Source organism: Hippocampus comes, unplaced genomic scaffold (genome assembly GCF_001891065.2).
Source record: "Hippocampus comes isolate QL1 unplaced genomic scaffold, H_comes_QL1_v1.1 scaffold9, whole genome shotgun sequence".
NCBI lineage: Eukaryota > Metazoa > Chordata > Actinopteri > Syngnathiformes > Syngnathidae > Hippocampus > Hippocampus comes.
Genome location: NW_017805275.1, coordinates 6,713,652 through 6,729,474, shown reverse-complemented (window position 1 = coordinate 6,729,474; position 15,823 = coordinate 6,713,652). Strand labels below are relative to the sequence as shown.

Sequence of the window (15,823 nt, the reverse complement as noted above, 5' to 3'; positions counted from 1 at the left end):
TGTGTAAAAACAAGAGGAGTTGGCTAAAAAGAGAGTGGAAAAAGACGGAGAGGACCAATAAGCTTTTAGCGCTTGCTCAAAAGCTGCAAATGAAGAGAAAACAAAGTATTCTACCTCATGAAACTGTATATTGTTATTGTATATACTGTAAATAGACATCCACTTTATATAAGAAAATACATATAAATCATAACCCATATATAGTAAACCGTGTGGGACTTCACTATCACTGTATGAGGTAAGAATCAACAGCTTTTTATCACATTTACACAACACTTTATGAATACAAGTAATGAACAAATCTAAAATATGGCAGGGAATGTGTTTCCTTTTTTCGTTTTGATTTTGAGCAGCAAATTTGAAGTTACATATTGGTGCTCACCAGGAATGCATAAACAAAATTGCACAAATTTTCACTTGAAAGAATAGTGAACAATCTTGGGATTTTTTTTCTGTTCAAGTTTCAAATAGTGTGTAAATCGAATACACTTACTTCATCTTCAGCATGTTTCGTGCCACTTTTGTAAGTGGCCACGCCCCCGTCCAGGCCACACCCCTTTCCGCTTTTTTCATCACTAGCCATTGTCATCCTTGTTCTATTGAACCAGTGCAAATTGGCATTGGAGTAGTACCTCTGCACCTAACCAGAAATGCATTGTTTGTTTGATGGTTGAGGGACAAGTAAAATACTTTCTGAGAAAATTCCATTGAACCAGCAGCTTACCATTGGTTAGAGTGAATGTACACATTAATGCTATTTTCTCTGTCTGGATGTTTAGGAACGCTGCATGCTTTGCGATAGAGTGATATAATGTTCTTACAAGTGATTGTTTTCACCCCCATTTCAGATCAACAATAAAGCAGCCACGGGAGAGGAGGTGCCGCGCACAATTGTTGTGACCACCCGTTCCCAGTATGGTCTTCCAGAGGACTCCATTGTTTACTGCAACTTCAACCAACTCTACAAGATTGACCCCCCAACCCTTCAAATGTGGGCCAATGTAAGTCAGAGCGTCTTCGATTATGCACTACACATTAATAGCACAAGTTCATTTTCAGCTTGCATTTAAAATATTTTGCAACTCCTCTTTGCTGCAGATCCTAAAACGTGTGCAGAACAGTGTCTTGTGGCTCCTTCGGTTCCCTGCTGTGGGTGAGCCCAACATCCAGCAGTACGCTCAGAACATGGGCCTCCCCGCTTCTCGCATAATTTTCTCGCCAGTGGCCCCCAAAGAAGAACATGTTAGGAGGGGTCAGTTGGCTGACGTATGTTTAGACACGCCTCTGTGCAACGGTCACACCACAGGAATGGATGTTCTGTGGGCAGGAACACCCATGGTCACTATGCCAGGTGAGGTTTTGATTATTTCAGAACAAAACACACACACACACTATTTCTCAAGAGTATGAAGAGTATGTAAACAATATCACTTGAGTTATTATCACCCATTAACATCCTCGTACAGGTGAGACCCTTGCTTCACGAGTGGCTGCTTCACAACTCAGCTGCCTTGGCTGTCCGGAACTCATCGCCCATAGTCGACAGGACTATGAGGACATAGCAGTAAAACTCGGATCTGACATGGAATAGTAGGAAGAAATTTATACTACCTTGGGGAAAAAATTCTATTGATTTACTTTTTGAATGTTTGTCGAACTTGAGGCCGATTGATCCTTTTGTTTTTCCTCTCGCAGCCTGAAGATGATTCGTGCACGTGTTTGGAAGCAGCGCATTTGTAGTCCTCTCTTCAACACCAAGCAGTACACGATGGACCTGGAGAGGCTCTACTTGCAGATGTGGGAGCACCACAGCAAAGGCAACAAACCAGAACACATGTTTCAAGTCCACACAGTAGAAACTGGTGACAGTGCCTGAACTAGAAGCCCGCCCTCAGCTTATTCACAAAAACCACAGTGTTTCCTCCCCACCATTTTATCCCAAACTATCATGAGCATCCTAGTTTGAATGGTTTACTTGCAGCCCTCTTCTGTGAATGATTGTGTTGAACATTCGCCTCGAAGTGGGGCTAAAAGTGTCATGAATACACACATCTACCCCACCCCACCCCCCAATCACGTTTTGTATGTGATTGAGACTACAGTAAAGGAACGCATGAGACAATTGAGCGACCACTGAATACTCTTATCTACTTGGATCAGTAGTAGTTCTTCTCTGCGTGTGTGTGGATGTACAGGACTAATTGAAGCTTGTGGCACAAATATCCAACCCTTATAGTTCTATTTATAAAATGATTCGTGTTTTTTTTCTTTTTGTATGTGAATGTATGCCATGGAAATTGTAAATCTTACACACGTTCTTTCAGCTTTGAACATTTCATTTTAGCATAGCTTGCAACTGCTTAACAGATTCTCCTCATATGTTTATTCAATGACAAAAAGGGATAGGTGTATATTTGTTTTGGGGGGGAGGGTTATAATGATGTCCTCTCCTCACCAAATCTGCAGTCAAGTAGTTGTCTCATTTTTGATGTTACACTGCTTACATTAATGGTCATTTTGATTAAGAAGTTCAAGTTCTATATTGCAGAATAGCTGAAAGATCGGATTGGTCTTGTTTTAAATCACACTGAAGGAACAGCCTGGGTAAGTATTTTCTTAGCATTTTTGTTTTTGTATAGTTTTTTGAGTTGATGCTGTCACTTATGCTTTGCTCTTGATATGGGGAAAAATAAAGATGGCAATTTGAAAAAAGTTTCATTTGTATGGGAATGGTTGATATACAAAGACGCAGTGATTTAAATTTGTTTCGGGTAAGGGAGGATGGAAGTAAGGATGCACATGTGTAAAGCGATTTTGGGAAAGGTGGTGAGGGCCCGGATCTCATGTTCCAGGCAAGATAAATTTAAGTTTGTACAATTTAATGTGGTTAAATCCCCATGTGCGTGAAATAGAAGCATCCTTTTGGGGAAAATCTAACTAAACCCTCATCTGCTTTTATGTTGAGGCACAGTGGCATGGATTGAGTTAATAAAATTGATTTTATCATACATTGTGTCATCCAAGGCCAACTCGTTTTGATAAAGCAGCCGCTCTACATAGACATTTAACAGTAAGTCTATGCATAGTGGAAAGCATCTTACATAGAGTAGCAATAACATTGGTCTTGGGCTTATTTGTTTTAGACTTTTATTTTGAAAGCAACGGACATAAAGTAGAACACAAAAGTTGGCTTTTGTGAATATTCACGTAAAATCTTGTCTGTGTCAATTGGCTTTAATTTTAAAGCACACACGTCAGGTGGCTTCTCTCATTCCAGAGCAAACAGGAGAGTAGTGCGGTCTCGGCCTCTGATCATCTGAAACGTTTGCTAGCTAGAAAAACGTCTGTACTGTAAACGCCGACCTAACAACAAAGGAGATCTATGGTTAAATGCAGCAAAAATGACGAATGGTAATCATCGTGTCATTCACCCCAAATCTTGAACAGCTTGTGGGAAGAAACTCAATCACGCCAATGCGAAGTTTCCGAAGTATATGAGCATGACTGGAATTATGTTCGAAAAATGATCTGTATTTAGCACTTCTTGAAGGGCACAGATGTCCACACTCCAGTTAAAGGACTACAACCCCCATGGATAGACGAGATCTCCTCTCTTAATTGCACATGCGCAGTCAAGGGTTACAGTCTGGACAGCTGGAGGAGAAAATGGCAGCACGCATGCTAGGACAGCAGGTAAGACGTTGAATAAATTTGAACATTTTATTTGTTTGATATGAGTTCCATCTCGATATTCGTGGATTTAAAAGATAGTCAACGCACCATAAACTTGGTGGCGACCCGCCGCTGATTTTAAATGCCACAAATAATTACACGCGGCTTTGCACTTGAATGACTGCTAAAGTGCTAGCCTACCCGTTAGCTGCAAGGGACAGTGTTTGTGTTAATATTAATACGCTCACGTTCTTGATAACATGAATGTTACAATTTTGCTCCTTGTTTTTTTTCTGCAGGCCCGCCAGATTAGCACATCAGCCATTAGGCCTGCAGCCAAACTGGTTAAGGTAGATATAAATGTAAAATGTGGCGTGGCCGACTCTACATACGACAGAACTTTAAATCTGTGTTTTAATCTCATCTTGAATTTCCATTCAGCCACCAATCCAGGTTTATGGCGTGGAAGGTCGCTATGCCACTGCTCTGTTCTCAGCTGCCAGTAAGCAGAAAAAACTGGACCAAGTCGAGCAGGAGCTGGGTAAAGTGAATGTAAGTAAAGAGGGTTTTGGTGATCCGAGCAGGTTCGGAAGATTGCAGACGTTATTTACTCTTCTCAAATACTGCTTTTACCCACAGGCCCTCATCAAGGACCCCAAAATTTCTAGTATTGTCATGAACCCTCATGTGAAGCGGAGCCTCAAGCAGAAGACCTTTCATGATGCCCTTGCAAAGGCAAAAGTCTCCCCTATCACAATGAACCTCATCGGTGAGTTGTCGCTTGCCGCTTATTTTTTAATAACATAATTTCATAAATATTCGACAACTGCTGGTGAGAAATACTATATCACAGTATTTTTACATTGTGTAGCATGCAGGACTTGGTTATCATTATAGCTTTGGCTAAAAATATACATGTGTTGATGTATTTTTGGCGTGTGCAGATGTTCTGTCTGACAATGGTCGTCTGACTCTAACTGGTGATGTCATCACTGCTTTTGGCAAGATGATGAGTGCGCACCGTGGGGAGGTGATCTGCTCTGTAACCACTGCTCAGGTAGGTCGCACACATTTTTCTGCCTGCTCATTACTCGTATCATGTTTTCCCATGATTATTTACTGTAGTCATACATAGATGCATGCACCCAATCAATATATATTCATTTCAGCCTTTGGATCCAACTAATCTCGCTGAGCTGAAACTTGCGCTTAATGGATTTCTTCAGAAGGGTGAAACTATCAAGATGGAAACCAAGGTACAATTTTTATTGACGTTTCATTTTCCTACCATCTTGTCTGTTCATCACGAGTAGTGTATCGTAAGGATTGCATTTCAACCTCGATCGCATAAAGTTATAGTGTAATACCTGTATATTAACAGTTTAAACCATACATATACCACAAACACTTAAATAGCATTACAGACGCAGAGATCTTCAGACACTCCTGTATCGGAAACCGCTTGTGGGTTCAGAATTATTGAAGCCATGCAGTCTGGTGTTTAAAAAACAAATTACAAAATACTCCACAGCAAAATGCAGAAGCTACATCAATGCTGCCAACAATCTGAGCCTGTGTTTGAGGGAAATGCTGCTGCCTCCTGAGCTACGAGGCTAACCAGGCAGTTGGTGCTTTGGTGTTTATTAGCTCAAAACTTCTACATCCACACAGTCACAACACAAACTGGCGGTTGTAATAGAATTCACAGCTATTCATATGAGCAGTTGTAACTGATTGAAATTGTATTGTTGCCGTGTTTAGTCCTAGTTTTATTAAGCTATCGGAGCCAAAGTACACATGGGTGCCGTCATCTTATTCTCCATTCTTGCCGACTGTCAGTCACAAATCGTAGGTAAAGTTGAGTTAAGCTGAAGTTTGGTTGAACAGTACTATGAATGTTTGGTTTTCTCTGTGTGTATGGCGGACATAAGCACTGGCTCGATTGAAGGGACTACAGTACAATACACATTCATACTGTAGACTCGGCGTCACTAACATGGTGCCCGTGCAGGCACCAGAGTAGCCCACAAGAACCACGAGAAGCCCCTGGGCCTGTTCTAAAAATATCTCACCAGTGAAGTGATCGTTTGAAAATATGTGCTATATATTTTCTTGAAATAAAGTTTTATAATAGCAACTAAATATTTAAATCAGTGTTGGTTATTATGAAAAATCGTTGACATAATCAGTATCTTCACATATTAACAGATAATTGGAGGCAGTTTTGACAATTATATTTCAGAAGTGTGTAAGAAACGGCGCTTGCCCTTTGTATTAATTGGTCCTCAACAAGTAGCTTGCACTTTCAAAAAGGTTTGTGACGCCTACTGTAGACGGTATTTTTGCTCAAACTTGTTTTGGGGTTTTTGGGCCTTGTTTCAGGAAACTGTAAATAAGTGCCTTTTCTATGAGTAACAGTGGACATGTTAAGAAAAAAAATCTGTGAAGTTGCAAATGTAGAACTAATATGTGGTTGGGGGAGGGGGGTCCACTGTATTCACAATTTACTTTTGTATGCAAGTGAAAGTTTTCTGCTTATGAGATTTTTATTTTCATTAAAAACTTTTTAATTACCCTTTTGAGGACTAATATCGATTTATTGTAACTCAGTATTATCTGTAATAATAGCACTAGGATTGTGCAGTACAATAGTAACAAAATGTACGTGACTTACAATGTCTTCCTCTTTTCAGTCCGATCCTTCAATCCTGGGTGGGATGATCGTCAGCATTGGGGACAAGTATGTGGACATGTCCACAAAGACAAAGATTCAGAAACTGACCAAGCTCATGAGAGAATCCTAAGTCCTGTGGACTTCATCTTGCATCTGTTTTAGAAATGACCATCAAGTGGACACATACTGATAAATGTAGATTGCTACTCGTTGATCATTGCAGATGGTTCAGATCTCCAGTGTCTGTACTTAAAATCACTTGGATGTTAATAAAACCTGAATAATATACTTGTATGTGTTTATTTTTAATTCTGTCAACTTTTCGACCCCCCCCCCCCACCCTTTGAGATCCAATAAGTAACACTCATTAAACTTTAATGGGGCCAATTTTGATGGCTGTTGATTTATTCACATAATTGTGTTCAGGGGTTTTATTATTACTATTGTGGTCGTGTTTTAGAACACTGCGTCATACTGAACGCCAGTACAAAACCGCATTTTCTTTGCCTCGTTCAGCTTTGAACACGGTGAACTCGTTAAACCGTGGTATGAATTGTGGCAACGCGTTTACCAAAATGCGAGATTTGTGTAATTTAACGAAACAAAAGTTTTACAAAATGTACTACACGTGTAATGCTTTTTTTCCGTTTTGTCAACTTTTCGCACGGGTGACGGTTTTCCCGGAAATACGACATCGTAACGCATACGCATGCGCGGTTATTCCATCTTGCTACACTATTTTTTTTTCAGGCGAAAATGGCTTCCTGTCTTATCTCGCCTACCGTCTGAAGGATTATAAAAGATGAAGCCATTGCTCGCTTTTACTTGCGGACACCTGGGCGTACATCGCAGACATGACCGTTAAAAATACGATATTAACATTTCACCGTGTGTTATCCCAAGACTGAGGTATGTGAGTCCCCCCCCCCGCCCCCCAGTGTATGTTAATGTTTCCTTTAGAAAACCACGTTACTTGTATATGCATGCCTCGCTTCATTGCCTAGTGGACAATAACGTGTTGTGTGTAGCGTTAAAATTCAGTGTGATCCCTGGTGCTTGTATTGTTGAGAGTATAACATCAGTTGCCGTGTTATTTTGGCGTACCCAACCCCCACCCCCCTCAACAGAAAATGATGCATCAAGTGACCTGTAGCAGCAGCAGCAATGACTTCTGTATGAGTGCACCTGCAGAAGATTGCCACCCGGCAAGCCGATTTGATCTATGCAGCCTCCAATCTAACAAGTTCTACCCCTGCTCTCCCTCAAACTCTGGCTTGCACCTGTCCTTTGCAGGGCTGGCTCCATTGCCACCGAACATGCACAAAGTGATGGCGGGTCCGGTGCAAGAGACCCAGAATTCATTTCAGCTTCAGCCGCTGACAGTCAATAGCGGGGAGGTTGCAGGGCCTGTCGGCACAAAAAAAAATACAGGCAAAGTGAAGTCCGGGAGGAGAGGCAGACCATTGGGAACCACCAAGTTAGCTGGTTACCGCACAAGTACTGGACGTCCACCTGGGACCACAAGAGCTGCTGGTTTTAAAACCAGCCCGGGGCGGCCCCTCGGTACCACCAAAGCAGCCGGCTACAAGGTGAGCCCCGGGAGGCCTCCCGGTAGTGTCAAGAGTCCAGCGAGGCTTAAGGAGCAGGAAAGTGGTGGTGATGCTCCCAAGAAACTCGACTTTAGTCCGACGAAGCTGGACTTCACTGGCTGTGATCTTCCGCTGCTTGCCTATGCCATGATGGAGAAGAGAAACTTGTGTGAGCCTCTCGTTAAACCAAATGAAAACAGTTCATAACATTGGAGCGCAGAGAAAAAAATGATGACACTTAGCCAAGCATTTGTTCTCAACTTCCTAACTCAATTTCAATGTACAGTCTTATCTTTGTCAAAAAAAATCCCTTTTGCCAAGAATTGTCTTGGCAGGGAAGCGTGCATGTTATGTTGGTGATAAAAAGTGACTCTTTTGTCATCTTGTGATGCCTCCTTGAACACGTTGGACCAGCTACTTGTACAGTTTTCTATATATATATATATATATATAAGTATTTTGTGGTAAACAGCCAGTCATATCACCACTATTTGAACGTATGTAAAATGTGTTATCCACTTAAAACATTCATGCTTGTTTTCTTGTAAATACCGGATTTTTGGTACAACTTCAAGTTTTAAAAGTGTTGTTTATGATGCATGTACAGTATCATAAACCAGTGTTCCCAACCTTTATTGAGCCAAGGCTCAAAATCACCAAACAAAAATGGCACTTAAGGGTATTGAAAGGTAATTATGTGCCTTCTGCCATCTAGTCAAAGAGCATTTAATTGCTCTGCTTGTCACTGTGTTGCTGCCGTAGATGGTTGAACAAAGAGACATCATTTCTAGTAAATAAATCATTTTTGGACCAATCAAGTCAATTTGAATGCTTTCCTGTGGCACGCCTGATTCTCTCTCATGACACAGGTTGGGAATTACTGTATAAGCTCATGGAGGCTGCTTGGTTTTAATACATTGTAGTTGCTGGGCGCGCCATTGTTACCATGTGTGTCTGAGTGAGGGTGTGAAACACACCCTCACATACTTTTCACTATGTTTTGTAACCATATTACTTACAAATCCACGGCATGTTGTTGCACTTTGTTGACAAACAAGAATCCAAATAAAATTGCTTTGCTTATGGCTTATTGTTCAATAGAAGGTGTGATTCCCTCTGTGTACACCAGAGGACCTCCATGTCTAAATACAACAATTAACCTGTAAAATTATACATTAGTTCCCGTTGTGTTCAAATAATTAGCGATACATTTATAATAACCGATAACTGACCTTTATAATAATTTCTTACACGTTGGGATTAGCTTGTGGTGAAAATGAATTAAAAAATGGGTGACATTAAGTGTTTAAACGGTGCTCTAGCGAGGAGAGAAAACAAGTACTTGTGTTACCAGATGATTCTTCGACTAAAATGTGACTAAATTAGGCCACGTTTGGGTGGAACACCTCAAATTTAATACGAGGTAAGTACATGTGTTGTCAAATCAGCGTATACAGCCGGGCTGTCTTTGTCTCTTCTTGTGGCCCGCACTCCTTATTGCACTGCAAAGTTGGGAGCGGCGCCCACTGGCCTGTGCGTGCACGTGAAGACAAACTACAAGGCGAACATCTCTATCGGTGTAAAAGTTTAGACTTTGTGAGTGTTTGCTGTCGTTTTCTTTGTCGCGTTTTTGCCAAAGCGGCCTCGCTCCTCTTCCCGTCTTGCTGAGAAAGCAACATGGCCGCCGCTGTTAGTAGCACTGAACTGTATTCACGCATTCGGGCCCAACTCCGTAGGAACACGCGGTGTGTTAAATGGCCATTCGCGATGAATTCGTGTATTAAATCGTATGCTGTTTTCGTGTCCTCATAGCTAATCTTGGTGCGCGTGCGCGAGTCATCCGTATGCGTGCGCGCGCGCACTTCGGAACGTTTGGGTGTCACGGCCTGTGCTTGAAGCAGACTGACTGGGGGGTTGGGTGGCGGTGCCGATTGGCTGCAGCTCACCAACACACTCGCTCGCTCTCGCGGCTTGTTTTAACACAAACCGGAGGCCAACCAGTCGGGGATCATGTAGTCAATAAGCTAGCAGGAGTGCCAGAGGCTGGACCGCCGTTGGCTCGCTGACACGAGCTGGTCGTTATGGAGCTCGCTTTGTGTTTCTCAGAAGTGCTACTTTGTGTTTCTACAGTGGCAGTCCGCGGAGAGGGCCGGTGTAGAGAATGAGCGCCTTGCCTCGGCCTACTCGGGGACCGCTGCTGGGATTGTGCACATCTGCGCACTAACACTTGCTTTGTGCCTCATAATCACGCAGCCGTTGTTGGTTTCATAGTGACCGACTAGCACATGGTGAGTTTTTCTCCCCCTTCCACGCGTGTTTGATTTTTGTGAGTTGTTTGTAGCTTCCCACGTCTGCCTTCCCATGTATGTGTTTATCTGCTGGTTCAGCGTCACCACCTCCTTCCTGCACAACCTCCTCGATTGACTCCTCCGCCATAGCAGTGGCCCTCAGCAGTGCATTCAAGTAGCTTAATTGTGCTGGACATTTATGAATGAAATGTGTCATGCACAAGTTGGGTTTTCTTGTGACCCGCCTCCTGTGCGTAAGCCATGCAGTGACAATTCAGAATCTGGAGTGGGGAAAACACGTTCCTGACAGTTCAAATTTTAGTGAGTCCTCTGGCATGTGTGTTATTATTATATAATATAAATATCAATACTTTATTGATACTGCTTTTCCCCTTTAGGATCACGTGTGTGCTTGAGCCTTGACGAGATGGCTAGGGCATGAGGTGGGGTACACCCCAGACAGGTTGCCACCCAATCACAAGGCACAAATAGCCAAACAATATTTATCCGGACATTCACACCTGTGTACTATTTCAGTTCACTTAACACAAATGCTTTTTAGATAGGGATGTTAAATACCGCTTTTTTTTCCCCTCAGACTGACACCACAACAATTGTTCACTCTTGATTACTCACCGATACCGTGTACCTGTAGTACTTGTCATGTATTACATTTCATTCAACACATCCATCCATCCATCCATTTTCCAATCCGCTTTATCCTCACAAGAGAAGAAAGACTTTTACTTCTGAAGCAGATGATTGTTTGCAAATGTGGCAAGATGGCATTTGAGGACAAAACCTACACAAGCAACAGGAAAACGTACAAACGCCACACAGGAGGGCAGGAGTCAAAATTCAAACGCAGAATCTCAGAACTGAGGCAGACGTGCTGTTCAGATTCAGAATACTTTATTAGTCCCAGAAGGGCAGTTTTGTTTTACAGTCAGCCCATCTGTAGAACTAATACAATAAAGTAAAGGAAAGAAAAAACGCATCATTCCATTTCATGATCCTAGATTACATTTTGAACATTTTTCAGAATTAGCCATAGAATTGATCATGACCAAATGCAGGGGCAGATTGATAACACAATGAGGCGATTCTTAGGGTACCGACACAAAACTTATAAAGTAAGGGAAAAGAAATGTCACTGCCTCACACTCTCAGCACATGCTTAGTCCGTAAACACTTACTGTGCAGTTCACTGTCTGGATAAAATATGCCATGACGATGTTCAAGAAAGGGAAAATTAATATATAAATGTAACTTTAAACATTTTTTTCCCAGACTCTACAGGTGGAGCCAAAACCATAATCGATGCCATTGTCAATGTTTTTATAGCATAATAATTCAGACTGTTCAAGTGGCTCTTGTCTGCATTCCTTATTTCCTAAAAAGAAGACCACTGACTGATATTAATATTGCACTTCCCAGAGAAATAAAGACTGAAGCCATTGTCGTTTGATTTTCGATGACATTTATGCAATTTCAACATTATGACTGCCCCCCCTTCCGGCAAATGTAATTGCAATGAAAACAAGTTCTACACCGCTACTCTGAATCAACACTATTATTGAGCATGCTTTGACAACACTTTCAGTGAAAATAAAAACTAAAACTATCCCCTGCTTTTCTCCTTGACAGGGGCGAGCCAAGGCAACATGAGTCAGTCATACAGCCCGGCTTTCCGTTCAGTGTTTGGCTGCAGCAGCCAGCCGGAGTCGAGGCCCCGCAATGGTTTTGTGGGCACCTCCTACAGAAAGCAGTGTGGCATGGCGAAGCTCGGGTCGGAGCAGCCATCGGTGTCCAACTGTTACAACCCGCTGAAGACGCTGCCTGACTTTAATGCTGTGGTCAAGAAAGTTGACCACCATGCTAGGAATTACTTACACCCTTCAAGCCCAGTCCGGCATGATGACAATGATGCATTTGAGCCACCGTCTGTCCTTCTGCCTCCCTCACCATACAACGATAACACCTCATTTGAACCTCTGCCACTTTTCAACAGGAATGGCTTCCTCCCTCACAGTCCGGACAGCCTAGAGTGTTGTTCTCCCACCTCAAACGGATACCTGCATTTTGGCACGACATTGTTTGACAGCATTGACACAAAGCAGCTGCAACGCGATCATGTTGCGCACAACAAACGGAGTGAGGTCTTCAACCCTTATCACCACACTTGGGAGCACGCTGTTCCAGGCTCTCGAGCCTCAAACATTTCGGGCTCAGACACAAGGACATCCAAACCTACTGTTTTTAACCTGATGTCAAAAACTATATCGGAACTCAACCCTACTCTGACCGACGCGCTGCCAGACATCCCCATGAGAGACGGGTGGAGCATGAACGAGGAATCGGAAAGCGATGGGGAACTTGGCTCTACTGATCATGGCTTTATTTCACCATCTGGCAACAACTCTGATGTGAGTTGCAAACACTGCGGATTCTTTGTTTGGCGCCTCCGAAAAGCCAAGGCTTTGTCTAAGTGTTTCTTGCTTGTACAACTCCAGATGTTTAGATAGTCTGTCTCTAAGGCTGGATTTACACTGTATGGTTCAAGCAACACAAGGGTTTTTGTTTTTCTCCTCTCAAGCGGTACAATTCGGATATGTGTTATGGCAGTGTACAAAAAAAAGGGAGTTGATATCTTCAGATGAGAATTGACCTCTTCAAAAATCAAACTGCTGTATTTCTAAAAAGCATACAGTAGACAATTGGAGGTCTAAATATGCTACATTAGAGATGTGTCAAATATCAAATTATCAAAGTAAATTTGCAGACATTGGAGTCATGGTGAGGTTACCCTCATTTAAATCATTTGGAGGAAAGAGCCAGCCCTGGTCAACTACACTGAATGTAAAGCTTGATATTTGTATGACTTATGTAGTATTATTTACCTCCCTGTGATCCCCACCCACTGTTGACACTTGTGGCGTCTTTTCTTACATGCAATTTGGCCGTCTCCGCAGGCAGGTCGTTTCATATGTTCTGTCAGTGTAAACAGAACCACATCGGATGTGTCACTTGAAATGTACACCCAACCGACTGTCTGCGTGCTTTAAAGTGAAATTGGTCACTTGGATTTGCAGTTTTCAGCAAATCTAGTCACTAGTATTTTTGTCATCTCAAATATCGGTAGTGCTGTGCTCAAGTCACTCTTGTAACTCCTATTAATCACTGCTTTTGAAAGCTATAGACGTCAACGATCCATTTTGACTGGGCTGGCAGTGAATGAGCACATAAACAGACACCACACATGCTCCTTTCTCAACACAGGCAACTCCAGTGATCACTGTTGAAATAATCTTGTATGAATATAACGATATGAAAAACAAAAAGCCGCGTGGATGGATGTATCAGGAAAGTTCTCAAACTTTTGTCACAAAAGATGTATTTCAAACTTCAACCATAAAGTACAAGTTTTCCCCTAAAACGTGGGCCAGGTGATCAACCAGCAACACTACAAAAAGATCCTGCAGCGTTTGCTTTGTTCAGTGTGTGAGAAGAGCCGAGAGTTATGAGGCGGACAACTAGATGAGAAGAACTCAGCCGTGATGGAGCTGCCTTCCTTCTCGTGAGACCTGGCTCCGTGTGATTTTTTTGTTTTTTGTTTTGTTCTTTTTTTCCCCCTCCCCCTGCTTTCCAAAGCTCAAGGGGACAGATTTTGAAGTCTTGGACAACATATTGATTGCTGAGATGATAGTGTCAGGGACGATCCCGGAAGACTATTTTGAGAAGAGCATGGCAGAGAAGGCTGGCAAAGTGCATTGGACTGAAGGGGAAAACTTATATTTTGGATTTTAAATGCAGTATGTCTTATGACACTAGTCCTGGAACTTTTCTGACACAGCATGTCATATTTCTTAATTGCAAATATTTGTGTTCATCAGATGTGAGTTTTCACCTGTTTTATAAATCCATTTTAAACCAATTTTAATTTTCTCACTTAGTCCAAGAGTGCAAAAACAAGGCCTCCTCCATCAGTGGAACATGTGGATGGCGAGTTGGTGTGGGCAAAGTTCAACAGACGGCCCTGGTGGCCCTGCCGAGTTCTCTGCGACCCTCAGTTGGGCCTCCACACCAAGATGAAATGTGAGCTTTCCTTCAGAGTCGCCGGACCACGGATGACATGATGGTAATATTGAATTTTATCATCCCAACTCTTATGTGTTTCGTTCTAGTGCACAGTCCCCGCCCCTGTCGCATGTACTTCCTGGAGACGATTGGCGAGATGATCGAGTGTGCTTGGGTCCCAGGGAAAGCCATTATTCCTTTCAAAGGAAGCTATCAGTTTGATGACCTACCCAAGCTGAGACCGAGAGGGAAGCAGAAGGAGAAAGACTACAAGTACATGGTAAATTACACACGACTCACATACATATGGAATAACAGGTATGGAAATATCGAAATTATGGTCAAGAATACAGTAAAACTTATTTTTAATGGAATACACAACCTTTAGATTTTTAAATTATTTAGAGAAAGATTATATGAACCTATTTCAGCCTGAAATACATTGTAAAAATGCACATTATTGACGTGTGTTCTCAATTTGAGTGAGAATGTATGGACTAAGTACTGTAGGTAATCCCATCGTGCGCAATTTACAGCACGGCACTGCGTCGAATTGCAAACAATAATGCTAGGCTAAAAACCGCAGCCTATATATCTTACCGTTCTTCCAACCCCGATGGGTCTCGTATCCACTCCATGTCTGGCCGTTCGGGCACAACATTTTCCGCATCCTGACCATCTGGCTTGTACATGTATGGTCTGACGTACACCTTGCCAAAACGCTCCTCTTCCTCCAACTCGTCAAACGTCTGGATCCCCTTTGAAACATCGCTTTCCGAATCGATTTCTGACTGGCTTTGTACACTTCCCATAGTGAGCCCCGCTCATGTTGTCTTTGAAGTGACGTCACACTGCCCGGTTTGTCGCTCGTGAAGATGTCACTTCGGGGAAACGAATACTTTGTCAAATTTACAAAATAGAAATTCTTTTTCCGTGCTTTTTTTCATGTGGTTGTTTAATTACTTGTGACATAAAAATATTTAGGTTGGGATTTTCTAAAACTACTTCACACATGACCTTTAAGTTGGCGTTAAATTCATGAAAGTGGAGTTTACTTTGACTAGTCGCTGATGATGCAACTGATATTTTTTTTTTGTACAGTTCTATAATAAAAAAAAATGCAGGAGAACGGGACGTTTTGCAATAATCTATATTCAGTAACAATGGACAGAACATACACTAATTATATGCACATTAGGCCAAACAAAAAAGATAGTGTGTTTCCCGTAACATGAAATTTCAGCATAGGGTCGGTAGGTCGGACAAAGTCCCCCACCCCATCAAAAATTTAAACAAAATAACCATACATACATGGCAATTTTCCGCGGATCCGCGGAAATCCGCCGTTTTATTTCTTAAATTGATCGTTTTTGTGAATCGTCTAAATCCGTTGAGAAAAATTTAGGGGCGGTCAGATACCTTATCGTCGAGTTTTCACGAGCTCTCCCGAACAGTCTCTCCGTTTTCCGTTTGTAAACAGCCCTGCGATTGGACGTGTATGAAAGCTTCAACTAATCAGATCA

The 15,823-nt window shown here is 42.2% G+C and overlaps 4 protein-coding genes across 8 annotated transcripts in view; all 4 read left to right on the top strand.

Annotated features, from left to right (window-relative positions):
- LOC109515817 (UDP-N-acetylglucosamine--peptide N-acetylglucosaminyltransferase 110 kDa subunit) overlaps positions 1–2,718 on the top strand; it is a 15,232-nt gene extending 12,514 nt beyond the window's left edge. For all 3 annotated transcript variants that reach the window (XM_019869839.1, XM_019869838.1, XM_019869840.1), the window contains 4 exons: positions 849–1,001; positions 1,099–1,351; positions 1,467–1,590; positions 1,696–2,718. In XM_019869839.1, coding sequence (XP_019725398.1) covers positions 849–1,001; positions 1,099–1,351; positions 1,467–1,590; positions 1,696–1,876 — 711 coding nt within the window. In that variant the 3' untranslated portion in view covers positions 1,877–2,718. The remainder of the gene's footprint in view (positions 1–848; positions 1,002–1,098; positions 1,352–1,466; positions 1,591–1,695) is intronic.
- Positions 2,719–3,582: 864 nt separating this feature from the next.
- atp5po (ATP synthase peripheral stalk subunit OSCP) lies at positions 3,583–6,634 on the top strand. The gene is made up of 7 exons (XM_019869841.1): positions 3,583–3,693; positions 3,972–4,022; positions 4,114–4,224; positions 4,312–4,441; positions 4,617–4,729; positions 4,842–4,928; positions 6,366–6,634. The coding sequence occupies exons 1-7, from the start codon at positions 3,625–3,627 to the stop codon at positions 6,474–6,476; spliced, it is 672 nt and encodes a 223-aa protein (XP_019725400.1). The 5' UTR covers positions 3,583–3,624; the 3' UTR covers positions 6,477–6,634.
- Positions 6,635–6,729: 95 nt separating this feature from the next.
- On the top strand, positions 6,730–9,020 carry LOC109515820 (UPF0461 protein C5orf24 homolog). Its single transcript, XM_019869842.1, has 2 exons — positions 6,730–7,255; positions 7,474–9,020. Exon 2 carries the CDS (start codon positions 7,477–7,479, stop codon positions 8,140–8,142), a length of 666 nt encoding a protein of 221 aa, XP_019725401.1. The 5' UTR covers positions 6,730–7,255; positions 7,474–7,476; the 3' UTR covers positions 8,143–9,020.
- A 202-nt stretch (positions 9,021–9,222) lies between these two features.
- nsd1a (nuclear receptor binding SET domain protein 1a) overlaps positions 9,223–15,823 on the top strand; it is a 28,150-nt gene continuing 21,549 nt past the window's right edge. Inside the window, exons 1-5 of one of the 3 annotated variants that reach the window (XM_019869836.1) lie at positions 9,223–9,358; positions 10,066–10,223; positions 11,871–12,649; positions 14,177–14,318; positions 14,408–14,580. In XM_019869836.1, coding sequence (XP_019725395.1) covers positions 11,888–12,649; positions 14,177–14,318; positions 14,408–14,580 — 1,077 coding nt within the window. In that variant the 5' untranslated portion in view covers positions 9,223–9,358; positions 10,066–10,223; positions 11,871–11,887. Of the gene's footprint in view, positions 9,359–9,402; positions 9,532–9,562; positions 9,681–10,065; positions 10,224–11,870; positions 12,650–14,176; positions 14,319–14,407; positions 14,581–15,823 lie in introns of those variants that run through there. The other 2 variants (XM_019869835.1, XM_019869837.1) reach the window with 2 other exon arrangements.